Raw genomic sequence first — 24,125 nt, 5'->3', positions numbered from 1 at the left:
TTTTATTGTATTTAGCTATCACTGCAGGCTCTCTTTCAGAGAACTACTTTGGTATCAGGCTGCTTTATCTCAGCTCCTAGTGTGATAAAAGCCAATTTAGAGTCACTTTCTCTATACAAAACAATGGAAAGTACAAGATATTTTGATGATAATAGCATCTTTAAAAAAGGATGACCATCTGCCTTTATTCACTTCTCCTGCTTTCAGTGTCCTTTCAAGCTCTACATTCCCTATAGAAAGATGAAAACGCTGAGATCATTTTCAGTCCTGTCAGCTGAGAAGCTGTGGTAACCATCTTATAAGACAAGCATATGGCTGAGTCTTAAAGGCTTTTTCAAACTGGGGATCCAAATATAGGTTGCCAAGTTGTGTACAGGAGCATCTGCCACTTCGGTTCCCCATCACAACACCTTCCTGCATCACCAGGAAGCCTGAGCTGGTGCCTGCTCTTTTCCATGTTGCCATTTCATGGCAAGAGCAAGCCACGAAAATGCAGAGGTGCGTATCTGAAGGCTTAACTTTAGGCTCCTGAATTTGAGTGTCTTGGGAATACTTTGGGAAAGATGAGAATCGCCCATCTAGAGGATCACAACAGGAATCCAGTTTCTGGGGTTTCTGGTTCGAGTTCACGCAGCCACAGGGTGAACACGGAGGAACCTGGATGTTGAGCAGTCCCCCCGGGTGGACCCAGAAGCGATTATTTTGAGATACACTTTGAGCGCACAGGCCGAGCAATGCCATTCACACAGTCCTTGTTGGGCAGGCCAGGAAGGACCCATTAGGACTTCATTTATTTTCACACAGTTCACCCAAAACTGTTGTCTAGTAGGCCCAGTGTCTCTGTATCTTGCTTCATTTGTGGTCTCTTGGCTTAGATGTCTTAGCTTCTGAGGAGCACTGAGCAGGAATTGCCCCTATACATGTGGGCCTAGCTGTGCCAGTGATTGCGCTGGCTCCTTATATCTAACCAGAACATGTTTCCAACTTTAACCACTCAATTTTTCTGCTGTACAGTGCTGCTGCCTCCTGCCTTTTGTGACAAATGCCGTAATTTGCCTCTACGAGCTGCTAGGAGAGCTGTGGGGCTGACAGAAGCCACATAGCAGCTCAGTCTGGCCCTGGGAGCAAAGGCCAGGGCAGTGCACCACGGGCACTGGGCTCACTGCGCTGCGGTCTGTCACCTTTCCAGATGCAAAAACTGAGGAAAACGGCATCAGAAAGGGATTTAGCTCAAAGGGGAAAATTGCTTTTTGTTGCAAGTACTGGATTTCATGGCCCTCATGGAGAAGCAGGATTGCAAAATGTAATTTATGTCGTCTTGATTGTTCTCCCCTTTCCATGGACTCCAGCGCATTGGATGCATGGTGAAATCCTCAGCAATGCCTGTCAAGTGCCTCCATATTAAATGTGGCCAAAGTGGGGAGCAACTACCCAAGCTGCGTCTGATGGCTCATGTTGGACGTTGACTCCTTCACTTTGACCCTGAAACACAATGACATTCTGGTAGTGGTGTGGTCTTTCCTGTGCCTTCCTTCTACTGATGACTCTGAAGAAGTTAGGTCTTGGCTTAAGAGAAAATATTGCCAATGGAATTTGCAGTTAACCATTTACTTCCTTATCAGCCCCTAATACAAGAAATACCAGTATATTTAGAGCTCGATAAGGTTCCCCCCCCCCCCCGGGTAATCAGCACAGTCATTGCAAACTTTGCCATGAAAACATTTCTGTGGAGACAATTGTTTTGGTTCAAAAGGTGCATGGTGCTTCTCGCTAAAATCACTGTCAATCGCGACTTTTTATATAGTGATACTTAAATTTTTGCCCTTTTTTTTTGTTTGGTTGATTTTTGGTGGTTTTCTGTGGGTTTGTGGGGTTTTTTCCAAAAGAAAGGCCTCCAAAATATTTATCAAAACAACTATTTTTATTTACTTTTTGTTTTGAAGCAAAACATGCCCCCCATGCCAGGAAGTTAACTTACCTGTTCTAATCACATGGAACTTGCCCTGAAAATCAGAGAGGGCAGAGTAATACAGAAAGATCTGTGAAGGTGCAGGAAGCTGAATTTATTGCTATTTGTGAAGCCATTTAACACTGTTCAGAGGAATTTTAGCTTCTCAGCCCCCCATTGATGAATCCCAAAATATCTGCCATGTTTATCTGAGACAGCCTTCTGTAACGTATCTTCATTTGCTCTTACCTAGTGTTTGCTCTTACCCCCATTTTGGAACTTTAGTCATTTAAAACAGGAGCCAAAACCCTTCTCACCCCCACTCCATGTAACGAATGACCAGCTAATAAGCAGGGAGGTAAACAATTCCTGAAGTACTTCCTTTGCTAATTGTTGAACAGGAGCCCTGCTCCTAGCAATTGGAGTCACTCTGGAAACATGCCTTGAATAGACTTAAAGCTGCAGCCATTGTAATCAAGAGACTAACAGATAAGTAAGTAATTTTGGCAAGTAACCCTCCCACATGAACTATTTTAAACTTTAAGATTGCTAAAATGAGACATTTAATAAACATGAAATGAAAACAATCCCAGTGGCTGGATTAAAAGAAACAGACAACAGTCTTGATTCATGCATCTATCACTGGCTGGAAAAAAAATGGGTTTCATAACTATTGTTGTTAGGTATAAGTGACTAATGAGTACAGAAAATAATTTTTCAAAAATAGGTCTTTATTAGCAGTCTGGGTTAGAGAACTGGATGTTCACTGTGACTCGGGTTTTCCATTGAGAGGAATAAAAAATTTGAGGTGTTCACAGGTTACAAGTTAAAAAAAAATGTGGAAAGTGATTTATTTACATTACCAAGATGAAATTGAGTTACAGTGGCTAATAGGATAAGTGTTGCGAGTTAGACATTAGAAGAGGGATATGAACCCAATTTACTGGGCAAATTAACTTCGTTAGAACACTTGAGCTGGCACAAAGATAACAGCGCCTTTAGGAGACAAACTGCCTGCCTTGCTTGTGTACTCTGGTGTTTCTCTAATGATTAAAGTTCTTTAGGCAACCTTTTTCACCAGCCTAAGGGAGTCAAAAGACACTGATAAATGTGCACCAGAAACAGAAGGAAAACTGGGCTTAATGCCCTAACTCTCATATCTTAATACTTGCTGAAGCAGTTCTGATTCTTTTGCTTTCTGTAACTAAAATTGCTAAAAATTGTGCTTCTGCATGACATGGATGCCACTGATTTGCAAATGGAGCTAAATAGAGTTTTCAAGACTTGAATAACAAGCCCAGAGAATTCCTTAACAAATAATGTCCTGGAAAGCAAAGTAGCAGATAGAGACTGACCAAATTGAAGGGGAGCAGAAGCCTCTCAGCAGTGTCCATCTGAGGCAGTTCAGATATGGACTGAATTGCATTTGGCAGGATCCCTTTCCCTTTCAATAATGAGCTGTACTCTGGTTCACCTTGTGCCTAAGGATTTCACAGAGCTTGATACAAGTAAAGTGAATGGCGTTCAGTGCTCGATTGCATCCAGACACGGGGATCTTAACATGCTGCTTAGTCCAGAAAGTCTTCTGCTATTTCCAGAACTGTTCAATGTGAGAAAGGGGGACGGACTTAAATTATGTACCCAAGGTCATGCTGCAAATTAGTAGCAAGATGGGAAGCACCTGAGAAACAGTCCCCTCCTGGAATCATGGGGCTGATCTGCCTACCTGAAAATAAAAGAAAGCCAGACCTCTCTGCAGTGATCAATTCAAGCCAATTTGTATTGAACAATTTGCTATGAGATTCAATTAAAAAAAAAAAAAAAAAGGAAAGAAAGAAAAACCTTGTAAAGCTAGACTAAACTGTGTTAACAGCATAGCGGTCGTTCTTTGATGTGATGCTTTAGAGGAGCTGAGGCAGAACATGCTGCGTCTGTACAGTTTAATAAAAATAAGGCTGTGAAACATCATCTGATGCAAAAAATCCAAGACTCTTGTCAACATCTAACACTGAACCTTAAAATTACCAGACCTGAATGCATGTAGATGAGCTGGACTTGTTAATTCTAACGGCATCTGTGCCCATTTACACCAGCTAAATATCTAGCCTAACATTCAATATAAGCAATTTTCTTGTCCCTTCCCAATTATCTCCATTACAGAAAACCTAATTAAATCATATCTTTTAGCAGGAACCGAGAATTCAAGAGCTACATTTTTTCATTTAATTAAAAGCTCTTCGTCTTGAACTGTTAATTTTCTGACAATGATATCCAGTAGTTCTTCCTCTGATCCACTTTGGTTACTGAATGAAATGGCTCATTTACTCTGTGTTAGCTTTTGAACTGTACGCTTAGGCTCCAACTCTTGTGAAGAGCTTAGAAGATGATAGGAATCATAGCTGCTTTTCTCCGCACCTCTGGATAAAATCTCTTCAGGTACAGCTTGTGTTTCTTTTGGGCCCAGAGAGACATCTGGACGACCATCAGGAAAGCAAAAATGCCAACTACCAAGGAAAAAGAGAAAAAAAAAGAAAAAAAAAAGATCATGTCTCTTCTTTCAATGACTGTTTCTGTGAATAAAAGAAGGTTTATAGAAAAGTCTGCAGTCTCTTCTGTGGGCAGAGACAAGTTAACTCTGCCCTTGCTCTGAGCCTCGCAGTTGCTGATATACCATAGCCCAAGGCTCAGCCTCCACGTCAGAATGCACACAGATGATGTTCACATCTACTAGACACAGCCTGTGTCACCTATGACTTCACCATAAATCACAAGGCCTCCTTGGGTTTGGTGCCGTCTCAACACAGAATTACCCATGGCCTCTCTCAACTATTTTTCTGGTTTCCTTTTGGCCTACAACACTTCTTTGCTTTTACCTCTGGCTCCCAACCATAACAGGGAGCTGTGCTGTAACTTCCTGTTGAATGGAGGGGGAGCTCAGCCCTGGAGCAAGTAGGCAATAGGTGCACAAACATATTTAGTTGCCTGGCAGTGTGGTCTCACAAAGTCTAACTATAGATGCCCAGGACCCTGCTGTGGTTGTCAGGAGCCAATAAGTGGTCTCTCGGGTACCTCCCCCTTCGGGCTTACTGGCACCAAATGGGGAATGCTTTTACAGGTGCTTTTTGCAAATTCATTATCCTTTCTCCCTTAAAATGAGCTGGGGGATCAGAAACATTCATTTGGCATCTGGTCAAGTTATGTTTGGGACAATTACAGCAAGGATGCGTGTGCTGCATATGTTGCTGCTCCCTGCCCTCGTAAACACAACCCTACAATGTCCGCAAACTCTCAGGTCATTTCCATACCAGAGCCTAAAGCACAAAAATGTTGTATCTTTTCAAACAAAATTAAAAGTTTAATTTTTGCATGATGCAGTTTAATCCACTTTTGAAATTTCTTTCTTTTTCATTTGTAAACCATGTGGGGCTACTTTTTGCAAGTAGCTTTTATAGGTTTCTATTTTGGAATAGAAAAATAATTAAAGAGTGAATGTTTTGGAGACTCAAGTCCCAGGGACCATATTTGTATGGGTATTTAGGTCTCTAAGGATGCAGGAAAGTACTGAGCAAGAGTTGCAAACGCCACTAAGCAGGCTGCCGTTAGAAGCTGGCTGCCCGATATAAGCAAACAGGGAAATCCTACCAGGAACATGTATGTCTGTCTTCTTTTGAAATACTAAGTATATCTGTTTTCCTCTCCCTATTAGAAATATTATTCCAGATTTAAAATGCAAATAAATTTTCCTATATCAAAAATTATTGACTGTAAATGAAGAATACTGGCTTTTTTTTTTTTCTTTCCCCTAAATTTCAAAGTCTCTTTTCACAGTGGAAACAGAAGAAACAACAATAATTCACAAAAAGCAGAGAGCGGATTTTCATCAAAAGAAGGCGTTACAGTAGCATTTGTGCTCTCCACAGGTTTCTGAGTAGCACTTTGAAGGTTTATACAGTGATGTCACAGGGGAGATTTGATGCCAATATTTCATATGCCAAAAAATTTTTTGCAAATTTTAGATTTTCAGAGTTCACTTCTGCAAACAACAGTCTAGAGGCTATCTTCATTCTGTTTCAAACTTACCTGGCAGGGTTTGTGTCATCACTGTGAAACTAATCCAAGATCCAACCTGTTGCAATGAAAAAGGCACCGTTAATTGTATACTTTCTGTAAAGCAAAAGGGCAAGTTTTCAAAAGTGACCACTTCCTCAAAAGCTCCCCCTGGAAGAAGAGGGTGATACTCATACTGGAAACGAGAGAGGAAAAATAGCTAGAAAGGGACCCCCCTGCAGTGTGCTGGATGGGGGTGAAGAGATGGGTGGTAAATCCTTGGATCACTGGAGAGTCTGTAGTGGAGGGGAATACACACAAAAGCCACGAAACTGATGTGGGGGAAGAGAAGGGTCTGGTGGAGAAACATTTTGGAGCAAGGAGACTCTGACATACAGAACGTAATGATTGATGTGCAAAGGGAACTGCATGGAAGCATTGCAGATTTTCTGCAGGCAAAGGCTGAAACACAGTAACCATCTACCCTTTGCATATAAGCAGAAGAAAGTCATGTACCTCATACGTATAGTTGGGACAGGACACCAGCAAGAAGAGCCACGTGAAGGGGTTGTAGGTTGGACTTGGAAAACAGGCTTTACTTCCTTTATGAAAGGGGAAAAAAAGAAAAAGAAAAAAAAAAGGAAGGACAAAGAAAAAGAAGGAAAGAAAAAAAAAACAAATGGACAAAACCAGTTTCAATACAGGGAGGGGAACAGAGCCTTATCACAAACTTGCCTATGTAACAGCCATCCCCTTGGCCAATGCTCCCAGAGTACAACTTGTTAAAAAAGTTTCAGTAAAATCTTTTGAGACAGCAAAAGCTGTATTTATTCTAGTGAGAACGCTGCTTGGCGAGCCATGTATCACTTTTTACAGGAAAGGTCTGCCATGTCCAAAGGATGCAACCTTTTTTCAGAGGAGGAGAGAGACAGGCAGTTTAATGCGGACTAGCTGGCAGGCGAGGGCTAAGGGCACTCTTGTGGCATATAAAGGATGCAGCTGTATCTTATTCAGCCTGACTCAGGAATGCGAACCTGTCCCCTCTCGCATCCTCATCCTGCGTTCCAGGGTAGAACAGGAAAACAACTCCAGAGCTAACAGCGTGACTCTCTAAGCCACTGATAATGCTCACGCAAAATGCCACATATGCAACACTTCGTTTTTAAGTTCTGGCAGCAATGCTATCTTTAATACTTGTGGGCATTGAGAACGCTGATGAATTATTTGGCTCCTGCTGCTTTTAAACTGAATTAGGCGCCTTGCAACAAACAATATAAGCACCTGCCTAACCACAGCACATCAAAACCTTTCCTGAATGGAAACTGACATCAGTGTGTGTAGTTGATCATACTGTGGTGAAGTATTTTCCTGAACAGGGTGTTATAATGCGAAATTATACTATTATTATCTGAAAATATATTTTACTTTCTACTATATCTATAGTATAACTTTTATTCTCATGGTACAAAAGACCCTGAAATCCCATGCTTGGAGCATCCTTTTAAGAGCATACATATACTTTGATGCCTGTGTAGGTATTCATGAGTCTGTCTTTGTGTGTTTGTATATGTGTGTGTGTCTTTGCATGCGATGCACGTATCTAAAAACTCTGCAATCTAGTCGAAAAGTTTTTGAAACTTACTTAAAATGGAATCCTCTGTTGTCCGCCAACAGGATGCTTTAGAGAACTTCCATTCTTAAATCCATATTTAAATTGCAGTTGTGTATAATTAAGATAAATTTACTATAAACTTTGGAACAACAGTCATGCTAATATTTCCTTGTCGCCACATTTATTTTGAAGATGTTGTGCCAATGGCGTGGTACCTACTTCATCTTTCTTTATTCTGTGGCTGTAGATACATAAATTACTGTATACCAACAGAAGATGGATAGGTTAAGCACACTTCACTCTTAAATAGACAAACAGGAAACAAAGACAGACCTGAATGATTTTGGTGAGCTAAAGTTACGTTGATAAAGTGATTTCCAGCTTCACACATCTGCAAGACATTAAAAACATATTTTCAGTTGTATGCCTAAAATGCTGCAGTAACTGTGTTGCAGTGCGTAACCAGAATTCCCCCATTACAGCTTAGTCTCGTTATCCAAAAAAATATGTACTCCGAAATGACAGTCCCATGGGAAATACGTTCTGTGAGCTTTGTCAAATGCACAAGTGTCTAGTGAGCACCGTGGGCGCAGCCTGGGGTGAAAGCCAATGTTTCAGCTCCGTAGAGCTCAGTGCAGGCAGGCCTTCGGTGTGGTTCCATGCCCAGCATCTGCAACGTGCTTTGGTCTGGGGAGATCGGAGAGGCTCCCTGGGGTCTAAGGAATTTAGCAAGATACTCCTCTAAACTGAACATTGTTGTCAGGATGAATTTAATCCAGCCTGCAAAGAAGCAGGTGAAAAGTCAACCACTGGTTTTGTAAAGATGTCACGAGTCAATGTCCTTACCCTCCTCCTATGCACACTTTCAAAGGTGTTCAGCCTAACGCCCCTGTTGCACTGGTTACAGAGCACTGTAACCAGGTCTCTAGGTAAGTCATAGAGGAAGGAAAAATAGGGTGAATAAAAAGGCAGTGGTTCTCTGAAGGGCAGACTGGTCGAATGGATAGTAGTCAGGAACTGATAAATGAAGGCAGCCAGCATTATTCCTGGTTCTGCTACTCTGGTTATGCCATTTCCAGCCCTAACCAACCTCTCGAACTTGGTCTTTAATCTTTAGATGGTTTAAATGTTTGGAAGAGGTACTATGTCTGTGACTGTCTGTGAAGTGGTACCATGTCTCCTCACTTGGTTATACAGAATGTAGTGCAAGGTGATTTCAGATTTGCTCATGATTTTCAGCACTTCATCAATTACAACTACTGTAAAATCAAAAGCAATTACTATCCATATTTGTAGTGGGAACTGGTATGAAAACCAGTATCAATTCCTGAAAAAGAAAACCTATCGGTACAACAATCTAATTTTATGGTTTTCATTTTTCCCCTGCTTTATGAAGAAAACTAAAATGCTGTATACATTTCAGTCTTGGACTGAATTGAACTTTTTTATTCATTTCTGGGTTTGAAGACTGATCTCTCCTCTCAAATTGAAAAAATGCAGTGTTAAAAAGCTGTGTTTTCTTATATCATCTGTCATTCTAAATTTTCCAAGGCTGGAAAAAATTAAGAAATTAAAATAAAAGGAAAAGTGCTAAAACCTAGTGGTATTAAAAGTGTAAAGTCACAAAATTAATACAGAAAAAAAAATACAACTTTAATTTTTTTAAGCCAATTCTGAAAGTCATCTATAACAAACTTCAATTAAAACTAACTGAAAGGAATATGTAAGTTCATTTTATATTGAAATGTGCCATTATCTGAAATAACATTGTAGAGAGCATTGCTGAAAAATTTTCCCCTTTTTTTGCAGAGAGATTTCTGTGAGTTTTGTTAGGAAAGTTTAAATCAGTTCTATTAGCAAAGCTATTATTCTGAATGGATATGTAGTCATGGGTCAAATCCTGCAGTCTTTTAATGTTTTTTAATTACAACTAACTGGCTGTCATCTATCATAAACACCAGATGTAAAACATTAAATAGCCAGAAAAGGAAATTCTATTATAAAACACCATATCAGAAGCTATAATTTTAGCCATAGCAATAGAAGTAATTTTAATTTACTTACTTCCAATTACAAGCTAGGAACCTGATTTTTTCTGATTACTATTATTTTAAAGAAAAAAAATTTCAAAGTTAGAAGTGTTTTTGTGAAACACTATACATACTGAAATGTGCAATGCCCCTACTATTGTGGAGCAAGAGAGATTCACACACTATGGTTAACACCTACTAATTTTATAATCAATTATAAGTAAAACAAGCAAAGGGCATTTCTGCAGGGATTTTTACTGGCTTACCTTTGACTCTGCAGCTGCATTCTGCTGTAATTAGCTCTTATGTCCCTCTTTAGAAATGTGGCTGCTAATGCTCTATATCAAGAAGTACTGCTAAATGTAAGCTAGTCCTTAGTCAGTGCCTCAGATATAAAATATGGGGCAGTGGGGAATAGCAGAAAAAAGGCTTACTGTATTTATGATGATAAAATATTGAAGTCTACATACTGTTCCCCCTCTTTATATTCTATGTGTACCCTATGAGAAAAACGTCCCTGCAAAGATTAGAGTAATTTCTCTAAGTATGAGAATCTCTCAGAAGGGCCTGCTGACAGTCTTCAAATTACTCAGTACTGTTGTTTACAGCAGCTGCAGATGTATACACTTAAATCAGGATATATAATAAAGACAAGCCTTAAAAGAGGGGGGGAAAAAAGAAATCTTCCAAATATATTATTCATATGTTTTAGAAACCTGTGAAAACAGCTTGAATTTATTTTATTTTGTATGTGGTTGTTTAAAATTCATTTTCTGTGAACCTGCCAGAACAAGGTCTGAAAGGGAAACGTTTTGAGGGTAGGAAGTTCTCAAAAGGGTTGCGAGAATTCAGACCACAGACCAGATGCTGATGCAGATCCAAAGGGGACGGCCATATTATACAGCAAATACCCCCAACGGGACTCATGTCTTTGCTTGGTGGCAACGTTTTCCATAAAAGCTATAGCAGGGCATATTACATTGAGGAGAGGAAGGATGTTTCATTAGAAAAGGAGACTTTTTCTATGCAGAGATTTTGACAAGGACTACTTTTACTGGTAGTACTGAATATTCAGGCAAGTGGTTTGCTTGGTTTCAAGTAACCCCAGGGCTTGGGAAGGGCGCAGACAGTAATGTCTGGGCACACCACTGCCTACCGCTGCCACAACCTCCTGTCTCCGTAGCACAGGATTATTGCTTTTGGCTATACAGACTCATTGAGTGCGTGAACTTCTTGTGAGTATTTTCTTGGTCTTTGCTATACCTTATTAGGGCAGGAAAAGCCGCGGCATGGCCAAGCCCCAGAGACAAACACTGCTAAAACTGTGATCTTTAAGGGTCCCGATTTACAAAAGCATTTAAATATTGCTAAGGACTTCTTTAAATGCTTTTCTGAACAGTGTTTGCCTGAAGGAGCCTAAACACGTTAGTGTCCCATCTTCCTGTTATATTTCTGGAGACTGATCTGGATCTGATTTTCAAAGAGGCTGACTGTTTTGGCTACCGACCCATGCTTGCTTGGGTAAGTCAACACTCAGCATTTCCAAATGCTATGCCCATTGAGAGAATATACATTTCCATGTGAGAATTTCTTACTGAGCCTCTGTATGACTACATGGTTATGTTCATTCAAACATCAGGTTCAGTAGTCTCAGCCATCCTTCATCACCTGTGCTTTCCCTTGGCTTAACCCACTTTGGAAGAGATTTTTTTTTATTAATAGTTGTTGAGGTTAAGTTACTCAGGGTACACAGCAAAGTCTGCAAGGGTGTAATGCTTCAGTGGTTTAAAAATGGCAAGTTCCAATCTGTCTAAATATTTGTGGTTTTACACAATTATCAGTAGTAAAAATGCTGATGATGTTCTCATGGCTCTCAAATACAGTACTTCACATTAAGCTCTGTATAGGTAAATAGTACTAGGAGACTTCCTGGCCTAGAAACCTTAATAGATTATCACTAAATCCAGTCAGAGGACACAGGGCTGTGGGCATGGATGTATATATATATATACACAAATGCATAGTAGCATTACTGCATTTTGCTAAAATGTGAGTTACTCCTATTCCACAATCATTAATCAAACATTTTCGTACGTACCAGAAAAGCAAGGGCAGCAAATGAAACTTGTCTGTGGCCAAATGCTAGAAAACAGAATGAAATTATAAATTGCATTTTATGGTATGCACATGGTTTGCTATGGGTGAAAATATAGTGCTGAGGAGCAGAAATACTTCTTTCCTGAGAGGCTCTGCTGAAAGAGCGGGTACTATCGCACACAGTATGAAGACAATGCAAACAGTAGCAGCAATCTAGAAACGCCAGTCTCCTCATCACTGATCTCAAGGCAGTTTTCACCTAACTTTTTCTAGTATTTGTCAGCTTCATATATGCAAGTGCTTTGTCAAAGCAGCTGGTGGTGTTAAATTCCTTGGAAAGGCAAGAGGAGGAATCAAGTGAAGGTCAGTGGCAGAACCAAGCTGGGAATCACAGCCTTATCCATACGCCCTTCTGTCTCCATGAGCAGAGAGCCCAAGACATAACCTATCTATTACTTTTTCTTTTTTTTAAAGTAGTGAGGCTTTACTATATAGCTGCTATCTGCTTCACAGTTTCACCATGCAAGAAATATATTTAGCCTTTGCAATTTTTACCTGCGCTTTTCCTGCCCTCTCTTTTTTGCCGTTGTCCCCAAACCACTGTAGTGCTGTGGCACGTTCACCTCCAAAGGTTTACAGTTCTCAAGTAAACCTTGGTCCTCACTGAGGGACACAAACTACGTGTATGTACCTCACTTCCCTGACCAAGTCTCATCGACCTTTTACTTTTGAGAACTCTTTTTCTCTGGCTGGCACACGACTCCTCTGTGTTGCCAAGGGCACGCGCTAAAACTCCTCAGAACAGCCAGCACATGTCAACGTGTGAGTATGTAGCTGCTAAGCAGATGTTTTTCATGGGCCCTCTGTCAGCCTGGTTTAATTCACCACTCCTGCATAGCATTCTGCAACCACCTGCTTGCCATTCCTTACCTGTCCCCAGACCAACCATCTCTGGATAAGGCTGTGGAGGTCACCTGCTCCTGCGTCCAAAGTAAACCATCGATGTTTTACTGATCCGGCTAACTATGCCAGAGGGCTAGTGATCTGCAGCATTAGATCCATGCACCTATAATTGTCATTTTAAGGCAGTAGCAAGCAATTAGAAGTACTTCTTCTGAATGCTTTCTCTGTAGGAAAGCTGTGTCTTGAATAAATGGTTTCCTCTATAAAGCAGCCGCACCTACTGATCTGATGGCCCAAATGGCTAAAAACTGTGTCTAGGGAGGTTTCATCGTTTGCGGCATTACTATTAAAGACACACCAAATTCAACTGTATTTCAATGAATCACATCATTTTGAAACAGAACATTTGTGTTATTTTGAAACGAAATCAAGTGCCGTGTAGGAGAAATTTTTGCCTGAAAAATATTAGTAATTTAACTGAGTGTAAATAAAAATGGCAAAGCAAACCCTTTGTTCCTAAAGTTCATAGATAAGTATGAGATGAAGAGGAAAAGAAAGACTAAGGTGTAGCAAGGAAAGTAAAGTAGCAAGAAACAAAACAGTATGACAATTATGCTCAAAAGAGCAAAAGTTCAAAGAGTAAACAAGAAGAAAAAAATCATGAAGAAACAGCAGTGCAACAATAAAACAAAATGAGCGGGAACAAAATGATAAATGAAATCTGGAAGCAAAAATCAGGATTTTTTTTTTTTCATTATTATCAGCAGTATCTGATTGACTTTTATTGGTTTCTCACAAAAAAAAAAAAATCTTAATTTTCATGAAAAGGATGTACCTTTAGTAAATACATATCTCCTCCAAGAAAATGCAGCCAGATCCAGTTCTCTCTTGCATTCTTAATACAAATATTGTGAAGATGAGCAAAATATATCGATCTTTGTGTTTTCTCCACTTGGCCAATATTTCCAGTTCTGAAAACCGGACAGTGACTGACCATCACTGAACAGGAACATACATTCAGTGGCACAGCAGCAGTGCCTCCTGCACAACCGTCTTCCTTCTGACAGGGAGTAAAGGCTAATATCTGGCTAGAATAGTCATATGATCTCATGTAGGGGCCATCTAGTGATTTTGGAGGACTTAAGGTTACACACCAAAAACCTTTTAAAACCAAAGTCAGTTTTGTGTTCTACTTATACATACATGGTGGCGTATATCGTGGATGGTTGATGTAGTATGCAATCCAGGAAGTGAATCCCCAGTAAAAGGCGCAGCCCTGGAATGGACAAAAGATACTTTTTTTTGTTAGAAAGAGCAATAAGCAAGTACAAACTTCATAAATATAAATTCTGGTAAGTGCAAAACCCAGATGACCATTGAAAGACTTTGCAGTGCCTTCTTGAGTCACAGAATATAGATCTTTTTAAGATGCTATGAAGCCACTAAAAAAAAAATAAAAATTTGTACAGTGTAGATTTTTTGGATTGTGTTGAAAGTGTGTTATGCCTGTTGTAGGAATTGACATTTGTTTTCTCTGATTCTACTGCTGAAGGGCACATTTCTCTGAGTTGTACTATTAAAAGTCTAGGGCTGGTTAGAACAGCTGACCTGTTACTATACCTTAAACTCAGCATTTCCAAGCAAGATAGATCTACCCAAACAGAACACTACACCAGCCGAGACAATAAAGAGTAAAACTGAATAGGCCTGGTTTAACCCTTGCAAAAAAAAAAAAAAAAAAAAAAAAAGGTACACAGTTCCTATAAAGACATTTGAGCCTACACACTGCATCTACACCCATGGAGATTGAGCCCCACTTCATCCTCTTGTTAAAAAGCAGCACCCCAGCTGCCTTTGCTTGGTGACTGAAGCCGTAGGCTTGGGAAAGACCAAGCAGGGATAATGTGATCATGTTCTTGCCTGTGTAGGGGTCGCTGCTCCCATCCTTTGAACAAGGGAAAAACAAAACTCACCAGCCAAACTACCACAACCACCCTGGAGACTGGACAAAGCCTTTCTACATGTCTGAGTTAAGGGTGCCATGCTCAGTACCTTCTCGGGAAGAGCCGTGTGCTGGGACTGGCTACAGCTCCATCCCATAAGTAGGGCTGCAAGTTAAGCTTTCTCTTTTCATCTTTTTATGCAATGCCACTGTGGTACACATACCACAGACACGAGGGGACAACAGTAACTGTTGAATGCATGAATCACTTTGGAAATGGCCCTCTGGTTCCAAAGCCATTTAGCTTATATTCCAACTTTTTTTTTTTTTTTTTTTTTTTTTTTGTAAACACTGTGTGTTGTAAAACAACATCTCATTACCTCCTTTCTGACTGGAACCAAGTCAAGCCCTCTATCGTGGCCATACGTTTATCTCCTTCACTAAAATCTTAAATATATTGCAAAACTTTTAAAGAGAGGGTCTTTATATCACACTGAATGGGATGGGGAGTGGGGTTATACAATATGACTGAGACTGAGTATGTGAAATAAAAGATAGGAAAGCCTATTAGTAATGATACACAGTTGAAATTGGGGAGGCTTTGGGAGACAGAAGACTTTAGGCCAGCTCAGTATCTTCCTTCCCAAGGCCTCCACCTATAGAAGGAGAATATACTTTTTTCTACTTGTAATTTGATTTTTGGCATCTTAATGCAAGGCCTGTCTCTTGCTCTATATTTATATTGCACTGAGGAAGTGGAGTGTGATTTTTGTCAGCAGTATATCTCATAATAAAATAGCATTGGCTCTGAAAAATATCCTGGACATGACAATCATCCCCTTGGGTGGATGAGTCAAAGTGGACATTGACATGCAGGAGCTAAAATGGACATTGATTTCATAGAATCATAGACGTGGCCCTGAAATTCTTCCTGTGTTTGTATTTTGACTAATCATAATTTCTGGAGCTAGAAAATAAATTATTTTTTATTTTCCTATCTTCTTCCAAGGACTGCTTTGATATAAGGATATTCTTTCTTACACAAAATGATAAACATATTGTCACCTTTATCATGTTTTTCAGAGGAGTGTGCCCTCCCGAAAACTTGTGAACAAATAACGTCTCCAGAAGATGTCTGATGTAGTGTAAGCAATGACAGAAGCAGGCCAAGCTGGAAGAAGAAAAAAAAAAAAAAAAAGAAAGAAATTAAGGTAAGTGAAAGATTGCTTTTTATTACTTCACAGTTTAATGTCACAAAAGGAATAAGGACTAATATTCCAAAACTACAGAGTCACACTGAAATCGTGGGATTTAAGATGTCTTAATTGAAGCATCTGGATCCAAAGATTAATTGAATCATTTTCAGTGTTATACAAAGTTGCTTTCATTTTGCAGGGAAGCATCTTATTTTTACTAGCCTTGAATTAAAAAGAGCTCCTCAAGCTCTGAATGTGATACATAGCCCTGACAAGACATTAAAACAGGACAGCTGTGTATACAAGCAGGCGTCTGCTGTGCTTTTCCAAAAGACATCTCCCACGTTTTAAGGCCACCTTAATACTCCTGTAGCACGTGTCTGACATTTAAAAACATTCTGAATATCTTCTGAATTGTTTCCTTGTCCTTTGCCAACTCAAGTAGCTGCATGGAGGTAGTTTGTATTTCATTTTCTTGTGGACACAAAATGAGATTTTGTTGCAAAGTTAATCCATTCTGATGGCTTTTTTGTTGCCTGTTACAAAGAAATAAGGTAATTGTTGTAGAAATTATTATACTGGTTCTCTTTTGAGGAAGATTATGAAACAATAACAGGCATTGCTGATTTGCTTCCAAGAATGAGTTGCAGCTCATAGAGATTGAGTTCCAGAAACAAATGTCAAGAGTGATTCCTGGTGGCATTTTATCTTGGTTACATTTACCGTACTACCAGAGCCCGTCTCACTGCAAACCAATTATAAGACATAAATGAAAAGTGGTTTTCAGCATGTGAAATCTCAAATACTTTTATTATGCATCTTGTATGGTAGCCAGAGTCAAAGATTAAACAATTTCAAAGTAATTAAACCAGAGAGAGTTGAGCTAAGAAATTTTCAAACAATTAATGAGTTATCCAAAGTCTGGAGCAAACTTCCAGCTTTGCTGGCAATTTTTAAATTAATTTGGCTTAGGAGGGGGACCTCAGATGAACCCATTAAGGAGTGGTCACTGGAAGGATTCTGCACACCCCTTGCCCACTTAAAAGAAGGTAAAGGTATTGCTGGCTCCTCTGTGCTACCAGAAACTCTCCTTTTAAGTGTATGAGCAAGAGAAGGAAGGCAAGCGTCTCGCAGCTCTGGATTTGAATTCAACTATTCTGTGTTCTCATTCCCAGCTCCACTAACTCCCCTAATGTGTCTCCAAGTCTCTGTTCCTCTGTCTGTAAATGGTATTATTACTCACTCTGTTTCTCTGCTGTATACCAGCTCCCTTGATTCTGCAGTGTGGAAAAAGTGTTGTGGGAAAGCTGTACAGTTCCTTGAGGCTCCCAGTTCCCTGTGTGCCCTCCCACTTCCAGTCCTCCAACTTATGCAGCCAACAAGCTTTCCTTGATCACGTTCAACCCCTCTGCCAGGCACTAATCCCCCAGAATGGGGACAATCACACTGAAGAAAAATAAGTTCCGTAAGTGTGAAAGCTCCCAGCCTGCCTGGTGCATTAACCACCATCCTGCGGAGGGGTACAGTTGGTGGCGGCAGCGTCTTGAACCTCCCTGGCAGTTACTGTGTATAGCTGCTTGCCACTTTCTTGTCTGTAACAGTTCTTAATCCTTCCTATTGATCAGGTCTGCTTTGTTTCTTCCAGAGTCTTTCAAAAGGCTTGGGAATGGCAGGGGCTGTCGAAGGTCATAATCTTGGTTGGCTGTCCTCTCTTCATTGCTTGTTGGCATGCTCTTGAGTTCTAGCAGCCTAAGCAGGTTGCCTTTCCTTGTGGTCAGCTCCAACAGTGTTATGTTGGAGCACTTTGATTTTCCTTGTTAGCATTACTGTTCCAGGGATGGAAAGAAGCAAAGCTATCTGATTTACACTTATATATGAGCTCCTCTGATTTGTTTCTGTGCAGCTAGATACAGCCTGTGCTCTTCACTGTTCTATAACAGTGGCTGAGCTCTTATTTTTGTTTTGCCACTTCAGTCTTTTATTTCTTATAAGTCTTTCAGAACTCAAAGACATTGCGTATTGCCCTGGGGAACAATTACAGTTTGAAGAGGTTAGTTTCAAAAATCAGATTACCAGTTCTGAATTCCTGTGGTGCTTCTTTTGAGTTTCTCAGTTGTTCTTGACCTGACTCATGACATGCAGACCTCTCGAAATTCCTCCTTGTTGTGCCTAGGTGCGAGCTGGCGTGGGGGTAGTTATCCTCAGTGCTGGATGCTGATGTAACTCATCTTATGAGTGGGAATGCACTGTAAAGAGACTGGGAGTGGGACACCTGAAGTCTTGTCCCCCTCTTGTTTCACCTTCTGTTCAGGCTGTGTGTCTAGAGCGCACACTATTTGGGGAAAATACTACATCTCCCATTGTGACCAGGTGCCGTGACCCTTGTAGCTGGGATCCCATTTTTGGTCAGGCTTACGAGCGCTGCTAAAATGCTGAACCGCTGTAGATAAGAACAATCTGAAACTCCCACTGACTCTGAGACCAGGCATGCAGCCTCACACCCCCTGCAACCTCCTCAGCCCTGGAAATGCAGTTTGCATCCCTCTGGCTCCCTGTCCTCCAGGAAAACAGCTCCCACAGGTGTCACTTACTGAACCACTGGGTGGCGGAAGTTCTTCGTACTTTCCACTTGATCATAAATAGTTGAGAGACGAATGTAAAAGAGCAGATATATTAGAAGAGGCCCGGTGTATTCTGTTAGAAAAAACTAGAAATTAAAAAGAAAATAGCTGTATCAGAGTAGGAAATTGTACCAATAAAGGCATGACAAAAAGAATACACCTATCCACGACACCTATTCATCCTTCAAATGTCATTTTGGTTTCATTTTGAGGACTTAAATGACATGTAATTTTTTCTGCTGTCTCTTTCGCAAAGGAGTAAAATCCATCTAGGAAATGAGAGGGAGGTTTCTGTGCAGAACATTAAGCCAGTCAGGAAGGCCTCATGGAAAGTGGTCAAAATCACAGTTATCTCCTCTTTATACTTTTGGCTGTGCCATCAGATGCCTATTTGGAATCTAAATAGCACAGAAAATCAAGGCCCAAAAGCTGAAGGCAGCTTGCTCTCTGCCAGTGTTTTTTGCAGTTAACCGATACATCAGTTAAAAGCCGACCAAGCATGACAGAAGCGAACATAGCTTTGAATCCTGGTTGCTAGCAGAGACATTTGGAAGGGAGGGATCATTCCTTGAAATTTGGTGGTGGGTGGAAGAGCAGGACCTGCCTGCCCGATGTATGGTGCTTTGAGCCTTTGTTCAGTGACCGAGTGGGATTCCTCCCTGCGCAGGCATCAGCAGGAGTAGTCTGCGGCGGGCAGACTGGACAAGTTAGTTACCCTGTAAAACAGAAAGTAATAATTTAATCTCCCCACTGGCACGCCTGCTAGCCACAGAGAGCCTAGAGGAGATATGGGGGCAGGGAGAGAAGCTGGAGTTACAGCGCTGAGCCACCCTCGGTTTTACCTTCTGGCTTTGGTTTAGTACAGCTGTATTGCTTTTTGTCAGGGCACACTCTTAAGCTACAAACAGCTGGAGGAAGTAAAATGTGGTTAGAGTGATGTGAGGTCTGGGTTTGATCATCTGTCCCCACTGGAGTGAATCTCAGAATAAAATGGAAATGGTGTAGTCCTACATGTTTACAAGAACCAGCAACTGGCAAATCGTAACTCAAGTTGCTTAAGGGATAAAGATTCATAACTAATGGGACATTTGGCCTTAAGGTGTCTATTTGCACTGCTATAGAATCGTAATGGATAAATACCTGTGCCTTAAGGAAGCAACACTGAATTTAGACCTTTCTCAAAAATAGCATTTGGCAGGTGGTCCGACCCCCAGTGTGCTGTTCCTCTAATCGCTCTTCAGAAGAGCTTTGAAACAGAAAGGTTATCCTGCAGAAATATTCTGCAGTCGGGTTTCCTTCATTTGGGACCCCCAGTACCATTTCTTTTCCTCTATTACAGGGAGAAACTTTCTGAAATTTCAGCTTTTCATAGCAAGACCGTCTCCAAAAGTAACAGACTGAAGTGTGCTCTTCCAGGAAAATGTCAAATTCTCTTTTGTTCCACGTGACACCATGATTTCTCTGCTACATTAACTCTGTGTGATCCCAAGAGCGGTTTTGTGTGAGCGTACATATGAAAACATTTAATCAAGGAGTGTCTAAAAGCCCACATTGTTATGGAACACACCACAGCCAAGGGCTTATTAGACATTTGTCCTAATAGCAGTTGTATGGGTCTATTCCTAACTGTGAGCCCACTGTGTTAGGCACTCTGTGAACACTGTAAGAGACAGCCTCCACTATTAAAAACTAATACACTAAACGTAGACAAAGGTGGTATAGGAGGTGCAGATAATATGGTCCGGGCAGGCCAGTGTAAGCGTTTGGAATGAGCTGCTTGCTTCAATGCAGTTTTTCCTCTCAGATATGAGTTGCACCACAAAATACACCCGTAACTGCCAGCTTTTATCATCTGTTTGGCAGATTACAATCGGCTTTAACCATTGGTAATCAAAGGCAAGCACAATTATTTTACTATTGATTATCAATGAATATATGCAATTCAGCCTACGTAGTATCTTCATACTCATCCTATAGCTGACTAATTGCTGGGCTTGGGGAGTAAGTTAAGGATAAGTTCAACCTATCATTTTTACAGATGCTCAAAAAACCTACAAAATTACTAAGATAATAGTTCCTGCCAAAATATCCTGTAAAAATAATAATAAAATTTTAATCAAAATCCTAAAATAGTAACTTCATAGCTTTTATTTTATGGACAAAAGAAATATCATTTTGTAAAAACAAAAAAAGTGACCATTTAACCCACAGAGAATTTTCCTTCTGCAGAAATGTTAAAACCATCCAATATTCAGAAGAAAATTACTTTGTCTTTACCATCTGGTGGGCCTGCCTAGATTTTTTTTTGGTGTATTTGGTGCAGCCAAATATGGTGGTTGATGGTAAACACAAATATCTTTTCCTGGAGGAGCATTACATCTCTATTACAATGTACAAAGCTCAACAGAATTTAACTTTTGAGCTCATCATTAACTCCCTGAAGAAAGAAAACAGAAGATTGCCCCTTTTTTCCCATATCTGTATGCTCTATTTCATATCTTGCAGAGTGTCCAGTTCTCTTAACTTCTTTCTCTCCAGTGTCTGGTATTATATACCCTATATATCTCATATTCTCTGTGGCATAGAGAAAGTGCTCTTCTTGAATCCAACCTCTCCCAAGCATGGTCTCCATACAGGGTGCTGAACTCAAGCTTCTTTAACTGTCTCAATTATCAGGTCCTTGGAGACATGATTCAGTAATACTTAAATTGGAAACGTCTACTACATAAACAACAAAATGGAAATCTGAAATATGTCAAAAGAAAGCTAATGTAGGCATCTCCATCATTCAAGAGATGATGAGACAAATGGGAAAACAATACAGGATAGCTAATACGCAAACCAGCAAGGCATCTCATCTTACATGAGCCAGATTGTGTTTACTTCTTTTATCTCTGTTCAGATGATCACGCCAGTAACACCTTGCTGAACTGAGTAACGACCAGGTCAGCAATTATAGTCCCAGACCTTATGAGGCGGACGGTATATTTAGGGAGATATGAATGCAGCAGAGGTGAAAGGAGCTCTTTAAAGTTATTTCAGGGAATGTGAGGTGAATTTTCTGGCTGGTAGGGGGAGCTGGCGTAGTGCCTGAAACCGTCCCAACAGGACTACTGCAGGGAATGGGAAGATTGCTTTATGTAAGTTAATAGTACAGTGTGTACTGGTTGGGAAAAGGAAGAAAAGGACAAAAGGAAGCTATAAACAGAAGGGATGGGGTGGAAGGAGTCTGAAAAAAGCCCAACAGAACTTTTATAAATGAACAGCCCACAGATTAGCAATCTTCACATGAGGGCATCAGCTAATTCCTCTCTGTAATGTTTATGACATGCCCTTTCTGTAATACCACACAACACACGCTATCTTGTATCATGTTGCCTTCTGGCATAGTCTCACATTATCTCATTTATGACAAGCTGCAGAGCAGAGCTGAGGAAAGGCCATACAGCCTTTTCCATGCTGATCCCTTCCCGCAGCTCTTTCCATGCCATGTAGGGGCAGTTTCCCGGTTCATCGGTGCTGGTCGTGATGTTTTCCCTTCCACTGCCAACAGGATGCCTAGGTCCAAGCAGGGGAAGCGGCGGGCGTAGCATGAGGATAATACCTGCAGCCAAGACAATGACTTTGGGTCGTTGCCCGAAGCTCTCGGCACAGCAAGTGATACAAAATAGCTCAGGCGTGTCCTGAGTAACTTTGGAAAAGCAGCTGCAGTATATAAATTATCTAATGGACAGAGCTTAGTTTCTCTGATAAATGTGAGACAAAGGCACTAGCTGCAGGTCTGAGCCAGGGTCAGACTGAGACAGTATGTACCGCGCAAAGAGGAGGATCTACTGATATCAGACAGACAGACAGACCATTACCACGTGTGAGTGTACAGAGAGCAGCCAGGATTTCTGAGAAACCCAAGAGAAACAGGCAGTTTAACCCTCCCTAGTCCCCAAATCACATTAAACTTAGCATCTAACTACTTTAGACTCCTTTTGCAATCCCAACCCTAAGTACTCTTGAGCTAATGATTATTAAGAAACATTATTAATTTCTGGACTAATTTCTGCTTCATATGCTTTGCTACCTCATTTAAGTCCATATAGTAACCTGGGGATGATAATGGCATAATTTTAGCAATATCTCTAAATCTTCATCTTTTAAAAATTTTGTATTTTCATGTTTGCAAAAATCCTCAGCAACAGCAGTTTTGCATCAAGCAGTAGAATTCTTAAGGGCTGCTTGAATATTCAATGATTTTTGTTCCAGTTCTTATGAAACTGGCTGATCCATTCTACAAAACTTAAATAGTGCATGCAGGGGCACCTGAAATTTCCCTTGTCTGGGCAGATTTTGCAATTACTCGGTGTCTGGGAGTATTTCAGGCTGCAGCTCAATATTTCCTGCAAATACCAGAGATAGGGATGGATTTTCTGTAGGATTTTATAGGCAAATTGCAGCTGACTCAGGACAGCTTCAGGAGCTGGGGAGTGAACAGTGGCGGATGCTGTTTCTCCCTGAGCCAGGCCTGGGCTCCCTCTGTGGGGAAAGAGAGGTGAAATCACAGCTTCCTCCTGTCCCTTTTAAGACTGAGCTGCCTGAAATCACTGGTGTGGCATCAGACCACTTCATACTCCCCTGAGAGCACAAACCTTTGCATGTTTCTTACTTGAAATGGAAAATTACTGCAAAATACCAAATGCTCTTCTTATGCACACATGTGTTTGCATGTTACATACGTTTGTACCTATACATATTCAGCAAATCACTCGAGTTCTGTTTGTAACCAAATACCAATGTGAGTTCAGATTTGCTGCCAAATCTTTATGGGGCTTTTACAGCATTTTGACATCTGCCCTATAATGTGTATCATTTTAAAATGTATATCCATCATCTGCTATGTAGATAGCTAAATGAGTGCTTTTAAACACTTGGCTGTTACTAATAACCTCAACTACCTCTTCCATAGAGCTTTTTATCTAGAAGCCTCAAAGTACTTTGCAAAGAGGAAAATACTGTTATTTTCTTGCTACAGATCTGGAAACTGAGATACAGAGAAATTCAGTGACTTGTCAAGGTCACCAGACAAGGTGGGCAAAGACTGACAAAGGGGCACCTGGTCCTCCCAAACGCTGGTTCACTCTCTGCTTCACTCTCCTCTTTGTGCTTTCCTTGCCCCAGTATCGAGTTGGGCAAAAATTTCCCATACAAAATATTTTTTGTCAGGCTTATGTATTTTAGAGGGACTAAACCTTCTCAAATTTGCATAGACTGACAAATTGTCAACCTCCCTAGTTACTCTGAATACAAATAGGAAAGGGTCTACACTTAATCAGCACCATACATCAAGTAGCTCTTTGTTCCTTAAGTAGCAGAAAGGGTTTAAGCATAAAGTTGTGTATGAATGAAAGAAACAGCTCGTTCTGTTTATGCTTACTGAATTCTCTCCACCTTCTTTTTGTGTTTGACGCAGTAAAAACTCAAGGGTATTATTACAAACACTTATGCATAGGTTCTGCAGCCTGTACTGCGCTCAACAGCAACTAAAACATTCACCCCTCAGAGTTAATTTTCCTAGTAGCTCCCTAACTCCCTTTGACGCCTGAAAAATTGACACACTGGCATGGTTCATCGTCAGCTTGTGACATTTGCTGCTGAGACCAAGAGAAATTATTGCAACACTGTTTGCCTTATTAGAAGCAGCATCTGAGGAATCCAAATCAGCCAGTTGGACAGTTTCA

General features: G+C 40.6%; 1 protein-coding gene across 2 annotated transcripts in view; it reads right to left on the bottom strand.

The window, feature by feature from the left end:
- Positions 1 to 2,042: 2,042 nt before the first annotated feature.
- The window catches only part of TECRL (trans-2,3-enoyl-CoA reductase like), a 70,679-nt gene continuing 48,596 nt past the window's right edge, over positions 2,043 to 24,125 (bottom strand). For both annotated transcript variants that reach the window (XM_054825707.1, XM_054825705.1), the window contains 8 exons: positions 18,367 to 18,482; positions 15,645 to 15,750; positions 13,841 to 13,913; positions 11,736 to 11,779; positions 7,941 to 7,998; positions 6,512 to 6,597; positions 6,029 to 6,074; positions 2,043 to 4,452 (listed from right to left, as the gene is read on the bottom strand). In XM_054825707.1, coding sequence (XP_054681682.1) covers positions 4,325 to 4,452; positions 6,029 to 6,074; positions 6,512 to 6,597; positions 7,941 to 7,998; positions 11,736 to 11,779; positions 13,841 to 13,913; positions 15,645 to 15,750; positions 18,367 to 18,482 — 657 coding nt within the window. In that variant the 3' untranslated portion in view covers positions 2,043 to 4,324. The remainder of the gene's footprint in view (positions 4,453 to 6,028; positions 6,075 to 6,511; positions 6,598 to 7,940; positions 7,999 to 11,735; positions 11,780 to 13,840; positions 13,914 to 15,644; positions 15,751 to 18,366; positions 18,483 to 24,125) is intronic.

This window comes from Grus americana, chromosome 4, assembly GCF_028858705.1.
Source record: "Grus americana isolate bGruAme1 chromosome 4, bGruAme1.mat, whole genome shotgun sequence".
In the NCBI taxonomy this organism is placed as follows: domain Eukaryota; kingdom Metazoa; phylum Chordata; class Aves; order Gruiformes; family Gruidae; genus Grus; species Grus americana.
Note: the sequence above shows the minus strand (reverse complement) of the source record. Positions and strands in the feature narration are given on the sequence as shown.